This window comes from Parambassis ranga, chromosome 16 (genome assembly GCF_900634625.1).
Source record: "Parambassis ranga chromosome 16, fParRan2.1, whole genome shotgun sequence".
Lineage (NCBI taxonomy): Eukaryota > Metazoa > Chordata > Actinopteri > Ambassidae > Parambassis > Parambassis ranga.
Window position 1 is genome coordinate 19,612,454 of NC_041036.1, and position 15,144 is coordinate 19,627,597.

The window sequence follows — 15,144 nt, forward strand, 5'->3', positions numbered from 1 at the left end:
TGGCAGTAATATAACATTCAATTGGACCAACTTTAGCTTTGATTACAGCACACATTCACATTGTTTTGATAAGCTAATGCAATAATATCATAATGTTTATTCCAAACATTTCAAACTTCCATTAACTTTTGTCTAAGAGTTTGTATTGAAAATGTAGAGTGAGTGAGAACACACCTTCTCAGTAGAGGTCAGGTCTGGATCCTGTGGTGGCCAATCCATATGTGATAACTCATGCTCCCTGAACCCAATGAATCCTGGCTTTGACTTATGTTGGAATATGGTCATGCCATCAGGGAATACAAAAAGCTGGTTATTCAGGTCGCATAATATGTCTGCAAATGATTTAACTTTTACTATTAACCGTTTTTTTATGTATCTCCAATCATTCAAAATTCTTTTTCCAGGTTCTACTTCCAGGTTTTAACAATGGATTGTTAGCTCTTAACCATGTTTTAGTAATTTTAGTATCACCCTAATTATTTTCTTTGCTTGACGCAGGCTCATAATTTGAACCTTCTGAAATGGAGTAACTACTTTTTATGTCTTCAAATATGGCTGTTCAAGAAATAAGAAGCTTCTCTCTGCATCAGTTAAATAACATGCTACCAGCTGAAGCATATTATTCACTGCAGTAATTATCCAATGGGAGACTTGCTTAGCTTATTCCAGGTGGTGACTTTTTTTTGTAGGTACAGAAATGTGTAGTAGTTGTATTGGGTGGATTTTGTGTGGGATTTTTAAAGAAAAGCACTGAGTCACAGAGTTTAGATTAGAGAAGTGAACATTTTATATCATAATTTACACATTTTTGCCATTTTTGCACATAAATAACTATGTAAACCAGAATGTAAACAGAGACAGGGGATTCTCCTCTGGAGTTAAAGCTCTGAACAGGGAAGGAGATGCTTTGGTTTGAACGTAAGTGAAGGTGGTGAAACAGAGAAGAGAGAGAGAACTACACAGTTTGGATTGTTCGTGTGTACAACTGCTACGGTAAAAAAAAAAAAAAAATCACAGTTGCTGTAGTAACATTAAGTTGTGTCTTAATGCCATAATGACCGGTTTCAGAGATATTACACAGTGTAAATGGTACAAGCATACATGAAGATATAAAGTAGGAGGAGGAGGAGGAGGAGGAGGAGGAGGAGGAGGGGCCAGTGCATAAAAGAAGGCCGAGGCCAGTTCATGAACAAGATGGCGGACAGGTGGGGTAGAAGAAAAAAAAAACAAAAAAAAAACAAAAACATATACAAAACGACAGCTAAACACTTCATCATATACACATCTTCCCTTCTTCTTTAGCATTTTGATTCCTCAAGTCCTTCTTCCCTTCCTTGTCCTGCTGTTCCTTTTTTAAGTTTTTTTGGTGTGCATTAAAAAATTAAAGCCAAGTGAACTTTGGTTTCTAGCGTCAAGTGTGAATCATTTCACATCCCTGTCAGCGGAGGGGAGGAAAGGAAAGGAGGTGTCAAGGCCGGGGGGGCGGGCGGCATTTTGACAGTGTAAAGAAAAGGGACAAGCAGGGTGGTGACGGCTCAGCGACCTCCTTGAGTCCGTTCTGTGCTACATGTCGAGCGGTCCTTGCCGCTCCTATTGGACCACAATGAAGAGCTGCACTCCAGTTCAGTTTGGTTTGTTCTTCTTCTTTTTTTTTTCTTTTTCTTCTTCTTCAAGTAAAAAATAAATAGAAAACTCCCACCTTCAGCTGTCCCTTTGAACACACACACAAACAGACACGCACTCACATACACACTGAGGTAACCGTTGTGAAAAAAATATACAAAAAAATGCCCTTTTTTGTTTCATTTAAATTAAGTAGGCATCAGAAAAAAAGGACACATACACACTTAAGGGAAGCTATCGAGCAGGGTTGAAATAAAGCTCTTCTTTTTGAATTTATGTGCCGTACTTTGGCGAGTTTTTCAACCCTTGCAACCTGCTATATTGGTTTTAAAATTTAAATATGTTAAACCCTGAAGAGTGGACACCCCTGCTTCTACAGGTCAGAGGTCACAGGACAGATACAGGCATAGAGAGAGCGACTATCTACAGAGGAAAACAAAATATCATTTCACCCCATCTCTGTAACCATCCCTTCCACTTATTGCTTTTGAAGACAACAAATAAAAAGTATAATAAATTAGATTATACAACAACTAATTAATCAAAAAAAGACATTTGAAAATAACAACAAAATAATCATACAACAACAATAATGATATAAGCATTATATTAATTACATTAAATCCTGGTAGATGATTGTCTCTAAGTAAACCACTAAGTAGTCATGGGACAGTGTCTCTTTTAGCCCTGAGTACGTGAGTCCCTGATAGGTTGAAAACCCAGCGTGGTCCTGATGACAATCTAGAAGAGAATTATCTATTTACAGCTGTTGCTCCTGGCAACCCAGTTCATCATAAAGTCATGACTCAAATGAGCATAAATGTTCACTTAAGCGTGATCATCCGACTCCTGCTTGACGGTAATGTTTGCAGGAATCGGTGGGACGGGGCTGCTGTGCCGCATCTTGATGACCGACGTCTCATTCGGGGACTCGTAGATGCCGTATCCGGCGCCAGCCTTGCTGTGGGGGTGAAAGTGTGAAGACTTGAGGTCAGTCTCCCTCCACATCATCCCCAAGACCTGTTTCTCCAACATGGCCTCCATCTCCACCCCTCCCTGCAGCTGCTCCAGTCGCTCGGCGTGCTCGCTGATATCGAAACGCTCGATCTCCTCATTGGCGCGGTGCATCTCCTCCAAAGCGGCCTGGCTGGAGACAGCCGGAGCGCCAGAGTTTGCAGCCATGCAGTAGCCCTTAAGGTGAAGTCGAAGGCTGCACAGGTGGATGTAATGACGGTGGCAGTGCGGGCATTTATGCGGACGCTCGCGGGAGTGCAGGCGTTTGTGCAGCTTGAGGTGGACGAACTGGGTGAACTTTGCAGGGCAGAGCTTGCAGTGATAGGGCTTCTCCCCTGAGTGGAGGCGCAGGTGAGTTTTCAGGTTGCTGGTGCTGCTGAAGCGCTTGTGACAAACCTGGAAGAGAAGAAATGGTGTCAATCACTTGTAAAAAACACTCAAAAAATTATCTAGAAAATCACCTTTAAAGGTTTTAATGATCTCACCTGACATTCATGTGGCTTTTCTCCAGTGTGGACCAGGTAGTGTTTCTGCAGGTGAGCCAGCTGAGTAAAGCCTTTGTTGCAGGTCTGACATTTAAAGGGTCTCTCGCCACTGTGGACACGAAGGTGAACCTGCAGGACAAGAAGAGATTAGCTTAGGGATATTCCGATTCTGCATTCTAATGATTCTACAGGAATGAGGTGGAGTCTTGAGCCTCACCTTCAGGTTGGACAGCTGTCCGAAGGTCTTGCTGCACACATTGCACTCATATTTGATTTTGCCGTTCTGCTTCTTTAGAGGATACGGCAGTGCCTTGTAGCCCGCAGAGCCCAAGCCACGCTTCACCTTTGTCAGGTTGATTGCCTCTTCATCGGAGTGAATTTCGCTGGTGTTGCCCAGCAGGGCTGAGGTAGGCTTAGTGGGCACCTGCTCGCTGGGAGGTGCTGTGCCTGCAGTTGGGGAGCCACTGGAGGGGGCGTGGGCTGGTCCATGTTGCCCGGGGTAAGGGTTGTGAGGCCCTGCTTTGTCTCTCAGAGAAGTAGCAGCTGAGAAGGCACTGGTGGGCCCGGGAACGAGGAAGTCTCTGCGGGCAGGGATGGAAGAAGGGTGGACAGGGTCAGGCATCAGGAAGCGTCTCCCTGCTGTGTCGGAGGGCAGGAGGGGGACATGAGGCGGCAGCAGGCTGCTGTAGAGGGGGTACATTCTGGGAATGATCCCTCCTACGGCTGGGACGCCACCTCCAGGCAAAGGGTAGTGATGGGGCAGGAGGTAACGTGAGTAGGGGGCCCCTGGAGGGTAGAAAGGTGAGGAGAGGGGGACGGATGGTGGGGAGTAACCAGGGTAGGAACCCAGTGCAGGGGAGTAGAAAGAAGCAGGGGATGGTGCCAGGCCAGAGGGGCTGCCCTGAGGGCTGCTTTCTGGGCTGCTCCTTGCAGACGGGCTGGGTGTAGCTGAAGACTGGTTACCAGGGGAACGAGTTGAGGGGTAACCAAGCTGGCCGGGTTTGTGGCTGAGGAACTCTTCAGAGATGTGGGGGTGTGGTCTAGGAGCCGCGTAGAGGGCACGGGGGTACAGGGGACGCTCTGGGCTGCTGGTGCAGTGCGGCCGCGTCGGAAGCGGCCGGCTGGGCTCCCTCTTTGTGGACGAGGTGCTGTTGGTGCCACGCAGAATGGAGAGGACGCTGTGCTCCCTCTTTGGTGGGGTGGGGGTCGCTGCGACAGGTGAGGGGGAGGGGCTTGATGCTCTGACCGTACTCTCATCGCTGCTCACCTGCTGCTGCTTAACCTCCAAAAGAGATTGCTCTGAAACAAGAAGAGGACCGAGATCAGACGGAGTTCATCAAGCCATTAAAAATGGACACATAAATACTGAAAGTACTTTAAAACTGGGTGTCAATGCAAGGATAGACTTTTACAGGTCAGCAGTGATATGTGTGTGTGTGTGTGTGTCACAGGGTTAAAGAACACCATAAGTTACTCAGTGGGTCAATTAGAGTGACAGATTTGACGAACGAGCGTGAGGGGCCAGTGTGAGGGGCAAAAGACAGGAAGTGAGGCGTGACAGTTCCCTTTAGGCATTGTGTGTGTGTGTGTGTGTGTGGCTGTCTATAAAATCAAGATAAAAATCAAAATGGTGGCAGACAGAGAGACAGGGCTGATGGAAGGTTTCCTGCTAAAGATATCCTCAGAAAGCTTGGCCTCCACCTGCCCTCAACAAACACACACAAACACACCCACCCCACGTGACGGGTACACATGCAGAGGCGCCTACAGACAAAGGCCTCTGTCTGATTTGTTGACTCTTCCACTTTTAGGCAACACACACACACACACACACTTTTGATCAAGCTCCTGCTCTCTTGATTTCCTTAGCTATTGTTTCCAGGTCAGAGGTTAAAGTAGAGAGGGTCCCCCCTTAGTCACTCACACCTACTGTCTTCTCTGCATGATGAAAGAGTGGATTAGGAAGAGAGCCCACTCACACACACTCTAAAAGCCCTGGGATGTCAGTTAGCAGCACATCTCGGCTGTTAAATTGCCACAGTCTGGCTCTTAAAAAGCCACCGTCTATTATCTATAAGCTCGTTTACTGCCCAGTCAACTTTTTACCACGAGGTCGCCCAGAGGGGAATACACATGTGTGTGTGAGATAGAGAGAGAAAGAAAGAGAGAGAGAGATGGAGCTTGTCAAAGTTAATCCTGAGTGCCAGTACTGGTAAAATTTGCTGGACTTCCCCCTAACTCCCTGATTCACCCCCTCACACAGACGGTGTGAGCAGTATAGCGGCAGTGTGTAAACACTGAGGTTATCAGTGAGCCATCCTTCTCCTCCTCCACCACCACCTCCTCCTCCTCTCCATCCCTTTTCCAGAAAACAAACAGGGCAGCCATCTTGGAGATATCAATCTGTCAACACGGCCCTTCTGCCAGGAAGTTCAAGTAGTCAACAGAGGGAGTAGAAGGAGGTGCTGCTCTACCTCCCCCAGTCTCTCCTCCCCCAACCTCTTTCTGGCCTTTTCAAGTGGCAAATATATCAGAGTGATTGGCGACACACACACACACAATATCTGCATGCTCACATGCATTCTAGATGAAAAGGGTGAGTGTAAATGTGCTGCCATGTCACACTTGTGACTGTGTGTGTGTGGGAAGAGAGAGACAGAGAGAGAGAGAGAGAGAGAGTGTGTGTGTGTGTGTGTGTGTTTTCATCTTTGAACATGACAGGTGCTCTCGGGTGCTAACATTTGAAGAATGCTAAATGGCGGTGACCAAAAAAAATAAATAAATAAGCAAAGCAAAGCGGAGGAGAAAGTGAGAGAGTGAGACAGCGGTGTGCGCTCAGTCATTTCGTTCACACACACACACACATGTCTGGTTTTGCTATGAGTGTGCTGGAAAACAACAACAGGAGCTATTGTTAGCGCAATCTTTGGGAATATATAACAAGATGTCGCTTGGTGTGGATCAGTATCTCTGGCGCCCCCTTTAGGACACTGAATCTGAACATCTGATCTGCTGGAGACCTCTAATATGTGGTGGCTAACTTATAAAAACATGTAGCGTTTTTATCATTCAGTATTATGTCCGACTCTATTAAACATCACAATCTAAATATTGGCTCAGTCTACTAAGATATATCACAGTAGCTTCCTTTCCTTTTACGTTTTGCCCTTTTAACATGGTTTCAGTTACTTAGTCAGAAAGTTCTGTTCTTGCTTTTGCTCAGCCGATGACATTGTGTCTGAGCTCCAGCGGGCCACACCAAACGTCATTTGTGGGACAGACAGAAACTTAAAGCTCAAAGGCAGGTAAGTGTTTCTGCTGCAGGTAAAAAGAAAAAAAAGTCACCGCCAGGTCACCAGAAGCCTGCGGGGCTTAAATGACAGAGGAAGCTAATTAAAGACAACACATATACTATAAAAACACTAAGGGAGGAGATGGATTTGGGGAGGGAGGGGGAGGGGTGTTGGGGGCACCTCCTGCTTCTGTCCCCCAGGTCATGCGCATTTTTCCCCTGGGCAGTGGAGTCACTCTGGCTGGGTTCTTCTGCCACCTTAACACTGCTATTAGCCTGCAGTCACACCTGGAAACCACTCAGCTCCCACTCTCATTCTCTCTCTCTCTCTTTGTTTTCCTCTTAGCTCAATCTCTCTTTGATCAGCTCGGCCAAAGAGCATGAATGTGTGTGTGTGCAGATACAACTGTCGTGGAGGAGAAACTTTTTTTTTTGTTGTCGTTCTTCTTCTCATAAACCAAAAAAGGTCAGCAAAGACATGCAGTCGAGCAAACACACACTGTCTCCGCTCCTTTTTTATTGAGGTTGTGTGTTTGTGTGTGTGTGTGTGTGCTTTTATGTTAAAAGCGGCTCTTTAAGTGTGTAAGACTGTGGCATTAGGGGCCATATCCCCTCACACACACACATCTGTGTAATTACACTGTCACTGGTGCAAAAACACACATATGCAACGATGGCACTGACAGAGATGAAAGGTTGTCGGTCTTGTACACTTGTGTGTGTGTGTGTGTGTGTGTGTGTGTGAGAGATAATAACAGGCTAATGTTCAGAGAGGAAGGAGACACAGCTACATTCAAAGACACTGTTAGGCTTTAAGAGCGGCGACAGGACACACTCAAGACACACACACACACACACCTACACTACCTATTGAATTTTTTTTCAATAGGACAAAAAACTGTCCTTTCACAATAAAAGTCTGCAAGATTGTTAAGAATAATACTACTTACTAAGTTTCTGCATCATCAGTTCCCCTGATGGTGGGTAGCGCAGGCGTCGGGCAAAGTCGTGGCAGTACCAGACGAGCAGCTCAGCGCCAGCTGGGACGGGCTTCACTGTGTAGAAATAAATCTCCATGCCGTTCTGACAGGCCGCCAGGTTCTGCTCTGCCGCAGAGTGGGCCGGGTTCACGTACCGCATCCAGTTAGAGCGAGTCTCATCTAGGCCGTCTACAAAGTGGTGGAACTCCCCATCTGCATAAATCTGGAATGAGAAAAATTTGAATGTCAAAATGTACTCTTCTTCTTCTTCTTCTTCTTTTTAAACCTTATTTTCTGGCACTTTCAAAATAAAAGTCAGTTTGGCCCCTTTCCCTTCTTACCATGTCCCTCTCTGTCCCTTCAGCCTGACGAACAGACAGAGTCTGTCAAGGAGGGGGAGATCCTCTTTTATATTAAAAAGGGAAAGGGAGGACAGACTCATTTTCTACCTCTCTTTCACCCCTCCCTCTTTCACTCTTTCTCTATCATGTGTGTGTGTGAGAAAGTGAGAAATGAGAATGAATGGAACACCTTTCTGATTTCTTGCCTGTGGTTTCTGGGTGCACAGTGACTCTTTCTTTTTCAAGTCAAACACACGTCCGTATTGTCAGTTACTGGTAGTGATGGTGTGAGTTCTCTCTCTCACTGTGTGTGTGTGTGTGTGGACTTACAGGAACCACAGTGTGACATGTTATTTGTGTGAAGGTGACATCACATCCCCATCTCTGTTCACTTAGAAAAACAGCAAGCCCAGTTTCCTGTTCCACTGACTGACTTTAGACGTGTGTGACGTCACAGGAAGGGGTCCCTCCGGCTTCTGAGGAAGTGTGTGTGTGTGTGTCTGTGTGTGTGTGTGCGTGTGTGCTTACCCTCCAGAAGTACTTGCGGTTTGCATCTTTGGGGACGCTGTCGGCCGTGTAGATCTCACCCACCAGGGGACCGAAGCGAGTTCCTTTCGGGATGTACTCCCTGCTGCACACACCGACCACCTGCACGAAGACACACACAGATGTGTTAAAGCTCATGGACACACACTATCAAGCAGCCGATAATGATGAAGAATCATCTTCTGTGTTTATGTGTGTCGCTCTCTCTCTCTCTCTTCTGTTACACCTCCACTGGTCGCCACATCAAACCAAAACCACTGCCACTTCAGACAATTCAGAGGGGAAACATTCAGACACTCACATGAAAAAAAAGTCTTCTGAATCAAGAAGAGAAAAAAAAGCAACAGGATTATGAGAGGACTGGGCTCCAGCCATGGATGACCGAGAAACACTCAAACATCCTAACCCACACAAACACAAGTCTTTCCCAAACCACCCCCCCCCCCGCCCCCTGTCCTCTGTGACATGGGAAATCCCCCTTTCCCCCTTTTTTTCTCCCCCTTAGTTGGACCAAACAAGCCTGTGAGCTTATTAACAGGCTTTTACAATGCTCTTGATTTTCTATCTTTGATCACAGCCATGCTCAGCTTTTCTCTTCTCCTTGCTCCTCAATAAATATTATCTCGTGTGGGCTTGTACACAAAACTCCTCTCTCTCTCTGGTTCTTTCTTCAATTTCCTGGTGATAAGATCACTGATGAGAAAATCGATGTGATCACAGCACAAAGTGTCAAAAGCTTCTGGCCTGCAGTCACCTAGCTTCGAGATAATCTATGAAACAGGCCACGAATTACTGTTTTATTTGGATTCTTAATCACTTGTTTGGTGTCTGATTAGCGCTTGGACCCTCTGTTTGAACCGTTTTGCTCCTGTGTATTATCTCCCCTTTCAACCTTTGACATTTTAACTCTTTCACTCTTTTACTCTAATCAAAAATCTTATCTTTTGTCAAAAGGTCACACGGTGGCTAGCTGATGAAGATTACCGGTCTAGTAGCACCAAAAAAAAAGTGACTAAATACAAGCCTTGATTATCATCAAGTGGTGGCGATATGCTCTCCTGCGCCCCCTGCCAGTCAGAATGAGTATTTCTGGTTGTTGAATGACTTTTTTTCCCCAGATGATAAATGCTTTACATGCATGGAAAGAAGCTGATGTAATTGTAACTGCCCTTGTGTGTAAATTCTGTTTCACACACCCCCATAGATACAAGTTTATCTATGTGTGTGTGTGTGTGTGTGAAGTTTTACAGACTCGACCCCCTCTTCATTACATGACCCACATCTGACTCATGTATGTGTGTGTGTGTAGGTACAGATGTCTCTCTCTGCCTGACTGTGTGTGAAAAATTGTGCCTGGAGAGAAAGTTTTTCTGTCTGCCAGCGGTGTGCCTGTGTGAGGGTGTGTGTGTGTGTGTGTGTGTGTGTGTGTGTGTGTACAGTACAAATGTGAGTCTGACCTCTTTGCTGCCAGCCAGGTGTTTAAAGGCCAGATTCCGGGGAAGTGACGCCTCTGCTCTGGTTGTTGTTGTTGTCATCGCAGCATCATCGTCTGGCCCTGCCTCCCACGCCGTGTCTTTGACGATGTACGTGCACTTTTCCTCGAATTCCACCTCCGACCACTGGGTCATGTCTGCCTCCTCTTCTTCCTCCTCTTCCTCCACCTCCAGCTCCATGTCAGTGTCTGTCATCGTCTCGGCTCCGTCTGAGGCCGCCCTTGAGGCGGCGGAGGAGGAGGCCATCTTGGCTGCGTGGGGTGTGTCGTCCTGTTCCATGATGTGGGCCCCCTCACTGGTCAACATGGCCGAGCTATGAGAGGTCGCCTGTTTGAAAGGAGACACAGAGTAAGAATGGCCATTAATGAAACAGAACGACTGAAGGACACAGTTGAGAGGGGAGGGGAAATGGAAGACAGGAAATAAATAAAAATAAATATAAATATAAATAAATATAAAATAATATAAAAGGGACCCATGATGAAACAAGAGAAGAGAGAGAGAAGAACAAAGAGAGGAGAGGAAGAGCTGTAATTATTATGTGCTGTGACTCAATAAAAATGGGGGGGTCTGACTAACACTGCTGTCACACACACACAAATGCATATACACACCAAGAAAAAGACAGGAAGCCACTTCTCGTCAACTATTCAAACTAATTTGGGAAATAATTAGGAAATACTTTGAATCAATTCCAGTAAAAAAAAAAAAATGGTCAAAACGATATTATTCACCTCAGACGGCCGGATGTTGTTTTTTTCCCATATAAATCTGATCGATTTCTCTTTTTTTCTCCTTTTTTCAATATAAATGATCAAACATGATAATACGGAGTAACTCAGTTGTATTAAACATAAAACAATAGATTTGGTGGTGCATGTTTTTTCCTAGTTTTCACTTAAAAACTGTGATTATCACTAATGTGTTAATGAGCAGTTTTCCTGCTCTGAAGATAAGGCAATCAGAGAGGAATTTGGAGATTGATAATAAAAATGTGATGAATTCACTCAGACTGTATAACCCGTGTTTCCTCTCTCTTTATCCAACCCCACCACCACCACCTCCTTCTCCTCCTTCTCCTTGTCTCTCCCCGGGGTTGAAGACAGAGGAAGGAAATGCTGTCTGTGTCTGAATGAAGCTAAAATTGGAAGCAGAGTGGCACTGCAGCGGAACCGGCAAATCATCCTAACTCCCAGTATGTGAGTGAGTGTGTGTGTGAATGTATGTGTGCTGGTAATGAACGGGTAGTGGTGGTGGTGGTGGGGGGGCGTCAAAACTTTTCCATTTGGGGGGCCACAGCAGCGCAAACAAAACTTCAAAAGCGATCCCACCCAAGACAATCCCACACACACACACACAGAGGCTGATATCCACACTGGGACAAACACGCTGCTTGTCCCACGCAGACTAGCGGAACAGCAGCAGATCTTCAGTGACCATGCTTAACTCTAATGCTCCTCTATAATGATACTCTAATTCTGAAGAATTCACACAGAATTATTTTACATCTGATTGGCTGAAAACTTTTTTGACTGCCACTGAGGACCGACACAAAACACACACACATTTTAACATTAAAAAGCATTAAATGTGCTTCACTTGTCCCATCCTGCAAATCACACAACTGACATTCCTGTTCTAGAATTTGCAAGGAAAAAACTTCAACAATTGAACAGCAGGCTCAGACTGAAACAAACCAAATGACTTTCATTCACTATTTGACTAATAAATGTGTCAATTTGTTTTGTGTTTTTGCACCTTTCCACACAGAAAAAAAGTTTCTGCTCCATTTGCCATTTAAATGAAGAACATTGAAAAATGCGTTTCAATATTTCATCTCCCAGAACAATCCTCTTTGCATAACAGCTGCAACATTGAAAACTAATAGTGAAACCAAGAACCAAGAAACAATTCACCTCTCGCACATCTAGACCAACTGAAAACATAAAAGCTGAGTTTGCACACAGATTTCAAGGACAAACACAGTGTCACAGGCATGTGGACACTTTTTTCCCCCAACTGACTTCACCAGCAAAAATAAATAAATAATAAAATAAGAACCAATCTGATCAACTGAAGAACAAGAAAATACCTCAGTTGCACCTTAAGTATTGCAAAAAAAAATTACAGCAATAGCATTTAGATAAATATAAATAAATATAAATATTAGGTTTCAGAAACAAGTGCAAAAACATTACATTTCATTTAAAGTAGCCCAAACAGACAAATAAGAATGTTAAAATGTGTTAAAAATAAAAAAAACCTAACAAAAACATAAAAATACAAGAATAAAAGTTTAGTTTAAAACATATTCACAAAACAAAGAAGGTACCAAAGAGGTAAAAAGTCAGAGCGAGGCGCTCCGTACTCACCGTGTAACTTTGGTCCCATCCACACATAGGGACGACCGGTCAGATCCTCTCTCTATATGTGTGTGAGGATAAAGAGAGTGTGTGGGACAGGTGCAGTTCACCCCCTCTGTCCTTCCTTCTCCGAGTGCTGATACTCCACACTGGTGTGATTGCGTGTGTGTGAGTGCCCTGAAGTGTGTGTGTGTGTGGAAGAGAGTGTGTGATCCACTTGGTGTCCTGTTTTCAAATGCCTGACATCTCTCTTAAGTCCCAGTGTCTCTCAAAACTCTGACCACACCCACTCCCTCCTCCTGGCTTTAGGGCCCTCCCTCTCCCTCTCTCTCTCTGTCTCTCTCTCTCCCACGCACACACAACCACAAACAGACGCACACTTTGTGTCCTCAGTAAGGAAGCAGCAGGACGCTCTCACCTGAGGCACACACACACACACACACACACTTATTTTGCTGCAGTGAAATTAAAAAAAAAATCACTCACGATGTGTGTGTGTGTGTGTGTGTGGGGGGGGGGGGGGGGAAATGTCTTTTAACAGATTCATCACAATAAAAAACAACAACATGTGTGTGTATGTGTGTGTCGGGGGGAAGCATTGACTCACTATCACAGGATGTCCCTCTCTTCCCCAGGAAAACATACACACACACACACACAGATGCACGCACTGCCTATAGGGGGCAGGACTGGTCTGCTCCTGTTGCTCCCACAAAGACACTTAAAAGTACTCTCTCTCTCTCTCTCTCTCTCTCACACACACACCAACACACACACTCTCTTTTATTGTCTATGTCTCTCACCCTTTCTGTTTACTCTCTCTTCTTTTAACTCACCTCTTTCCTTCGCTCTCTTTTCTCCCAGCTCTGTCTCTCTGAACTCATTTTAAACCTACTTTCAGTTTCATCGCCTCGTTCATAAACAAAAATACAGGGCCTGAAAATTGTTTACAGTTGTTAGGTCTGATCTTTCAACAGTTTTCTCATTCATTCTGTACAAACAGGAAAATACAGTGGCTGAAAAGTTCAGCTGCGGTTCCTATAATGGCCACTTGAGGCTGGCACGAAAAAGTGAGTCAATCCCCATAGACCTCCATATTAAAAAGTTCAGCATCAGAAATAAACACTGTTTACGGCCTGGTTTATGGAGAATTTCTTGGTTCCACATCCAAAAATTAAAGAAATTAAAATACTTATATAACATATATACATATATACTTATATAACAAAATGTTCAGGAAAAAAATAATAATTAGAACAAAAATTTTACTGTAAACTATTACAGCCAAACTATTCAACATTATCAAGTAAAAAAAAAAAAATAATACAAAAATAAATGAAAAAAAATCTATTCAGTATTACACTACATTTTATGTGGATAAATATAAAAATAAGCAGGCAATAAAAGTAAAAAAAAAATAAAAAAGTTAAATTATTAAACAAGCAAACAACAATAAAATAAAATACCTGCTGCAATAAAACACAGAAAATACAATCAATCAAAGCCAACAAGTTAAAATAACACATTATAAAATAAAATGTTATGTTTTCTTTTAATTTACTTTTTAATGTTAATTCCTGTCAGATTTACCTGTCAATCATAAAGACATACCTGCACCTGGATGACATCCAGAAAATGAGCATGTGGTCGTGTGTGTACTGCTCATCGTTTCCTGCAGTGTTCTTACTTTTCTGGTGACTTTGTTACTCTGCTCGCTAGATTTTTTTAATTTACTATTTAACATAAGCAGCTTATTCACATACATCCCTCCCTCAGCTATCAATCTGGTAGTGTACATTAAAAAAAAAATAAAACAACAACTCACAGCTCTCACTCGCCCTGTTATAACAAAAGCTCACTCTCTCACTAACAGTGGAAATTCCCATCTAATTGTCCACCCCCCCCTCCCTGACTCCCTCAATTTACCTCCTACTCACTCGCCTCCCTGCTCTCCCTCTTCTCTTTGATTTTTGCATTGTATTTACAAAAATGATTTTCCACACTGACCGCTAGATTTACTTATTTTTCCATCACTTTTTTTTGCTCTCTGTCTTGCAGCCTCAACTTCCAAATTTCAGGAAAAAAAAAGTCTTTTTCATGTTTTAAGATTCACTAACCAGCATTAAAACCTGGCAAGAGACTAAATGAATAAAAGGAAGAAAATCAAGGTATCTAAAGAAAGAAATGGATCATTAAAAGCCACCAATTAAAGGACAGAAATGGGTATTGGAAAATAAAATGATGATAAAGCTGATAAAGATAAATCTGTGACATCATCACATTTGATGATGTGGACCCTAAAATGCACTGTACCCACGGAATGGGTCTGACAGTCATCAGGATCAGCCTTCAGAGGGCTAAATGAGCCTCGGTCTGTTTTTTCTTTCCTAATGAAGAACGATGATCAGGAAAAGAAAACAAGCAACAGGAAGAAGAAGAGGAGAGACAGAGAGAGAGAGAGAGAGAGAGAGAGAGAGGGAGAGAGAGGTCTCTCTTTCTCTCTCTCTCTCTCTGGTGACAGAGGGTCTGACCACATCACTCGCTGCCTACTGCTTCCTGCCAACGGACGACCCCGACACACACACACACACAGCTGCAAATCTGTCCCACAGCTGTCGGACATGTTGATGTTTTACAAACCAAGCCTCCCTGTGCAAAACAAGCAGAGTGCACTGGCGACAGACACATAAAAATGTGAGACCAACATTTAAGTGTGAAATATAGAAACTGATTTTCTTGGTAGAATGTTCCTTTAGTTTTGCGCAGATTAAATTAAAGGAATCACGGATATTCACAATGTCAGTGGAGGGGGGTCCATAGCTGCGGGGTAACTGCAGAAAGATGGGGTGGAGTGTCTGTAAGGTACTGTCACCCCCATGCACACAAGAAAAGCTCTGAAGTCACACTAAGATATGTCTTTTTGTTCCTGCAGCGGCCCTGCATGCATGCCTGCAGGAGACACGGAGGGGAGACAAAGGAGAGCCCGAGGACCTCCTGGGTCTCTGTT

General features: G+C 44.1%; 1 protein-coding gene across 1 annotated transcript; it reads right to left on the reverse strand.

Annotated features, from left to right (window-relative positions):
* Window positions 1–833: 833 nt before the first annotated feature.
* prdm1a (PR domain containing 1a, with ZNF domain) lies at window positions 834–12,358 on the reverse strand. The gene is made up of 7 exons (XM_028426265.1): window positions 12,147–12,358; window positions 9,739–10,101; window positions 8,264–8,383; window positions 7,365–7,617; window positions 3,340–4,421; window positions 3,123–3,251; window positions 834–3,033 (listed from the first exon to the last, which is right to left on the reverse strand). The coding sequence occupies exons 1-7, from the start codon at window positions 12,171–12,173 to the stop codon at window positions 2,452–2,454; spliced, it is 2,556 nt and encodes an 851-aa protein (XP_028282066.1). The 5' UTR covers window positions 12,174–12,358; the 3' UTR covers window positions 834–2,451.
* Window positions 12,359–15,144: the final 2,786 nt, after the last annotated feature.

Excerpts from the sequence above, each read along its gene's own strand:
- prdm1a (XM_028426265.1), bottom strand. The coding sequence starts at position 12,173 with ATGTGTGGATGGGACCAAAGTTACACG. Across the intron at positions 3,252-3,339 it reads GACAGCTGTCCAACCTGAAG|GTTCACCTTCGTGTCCACAG; the intron begins GTGAGGCTCAAG and ends CTTGTCCTGCAG. Across the intron at positions 3,034-3,122 it reads AAAAGCCACATGAATGTCAG|GTTTGTCACAAGCGCTTCAG; the intron begins GTGAGATCATTA and ends CTTCTCTTCCAG.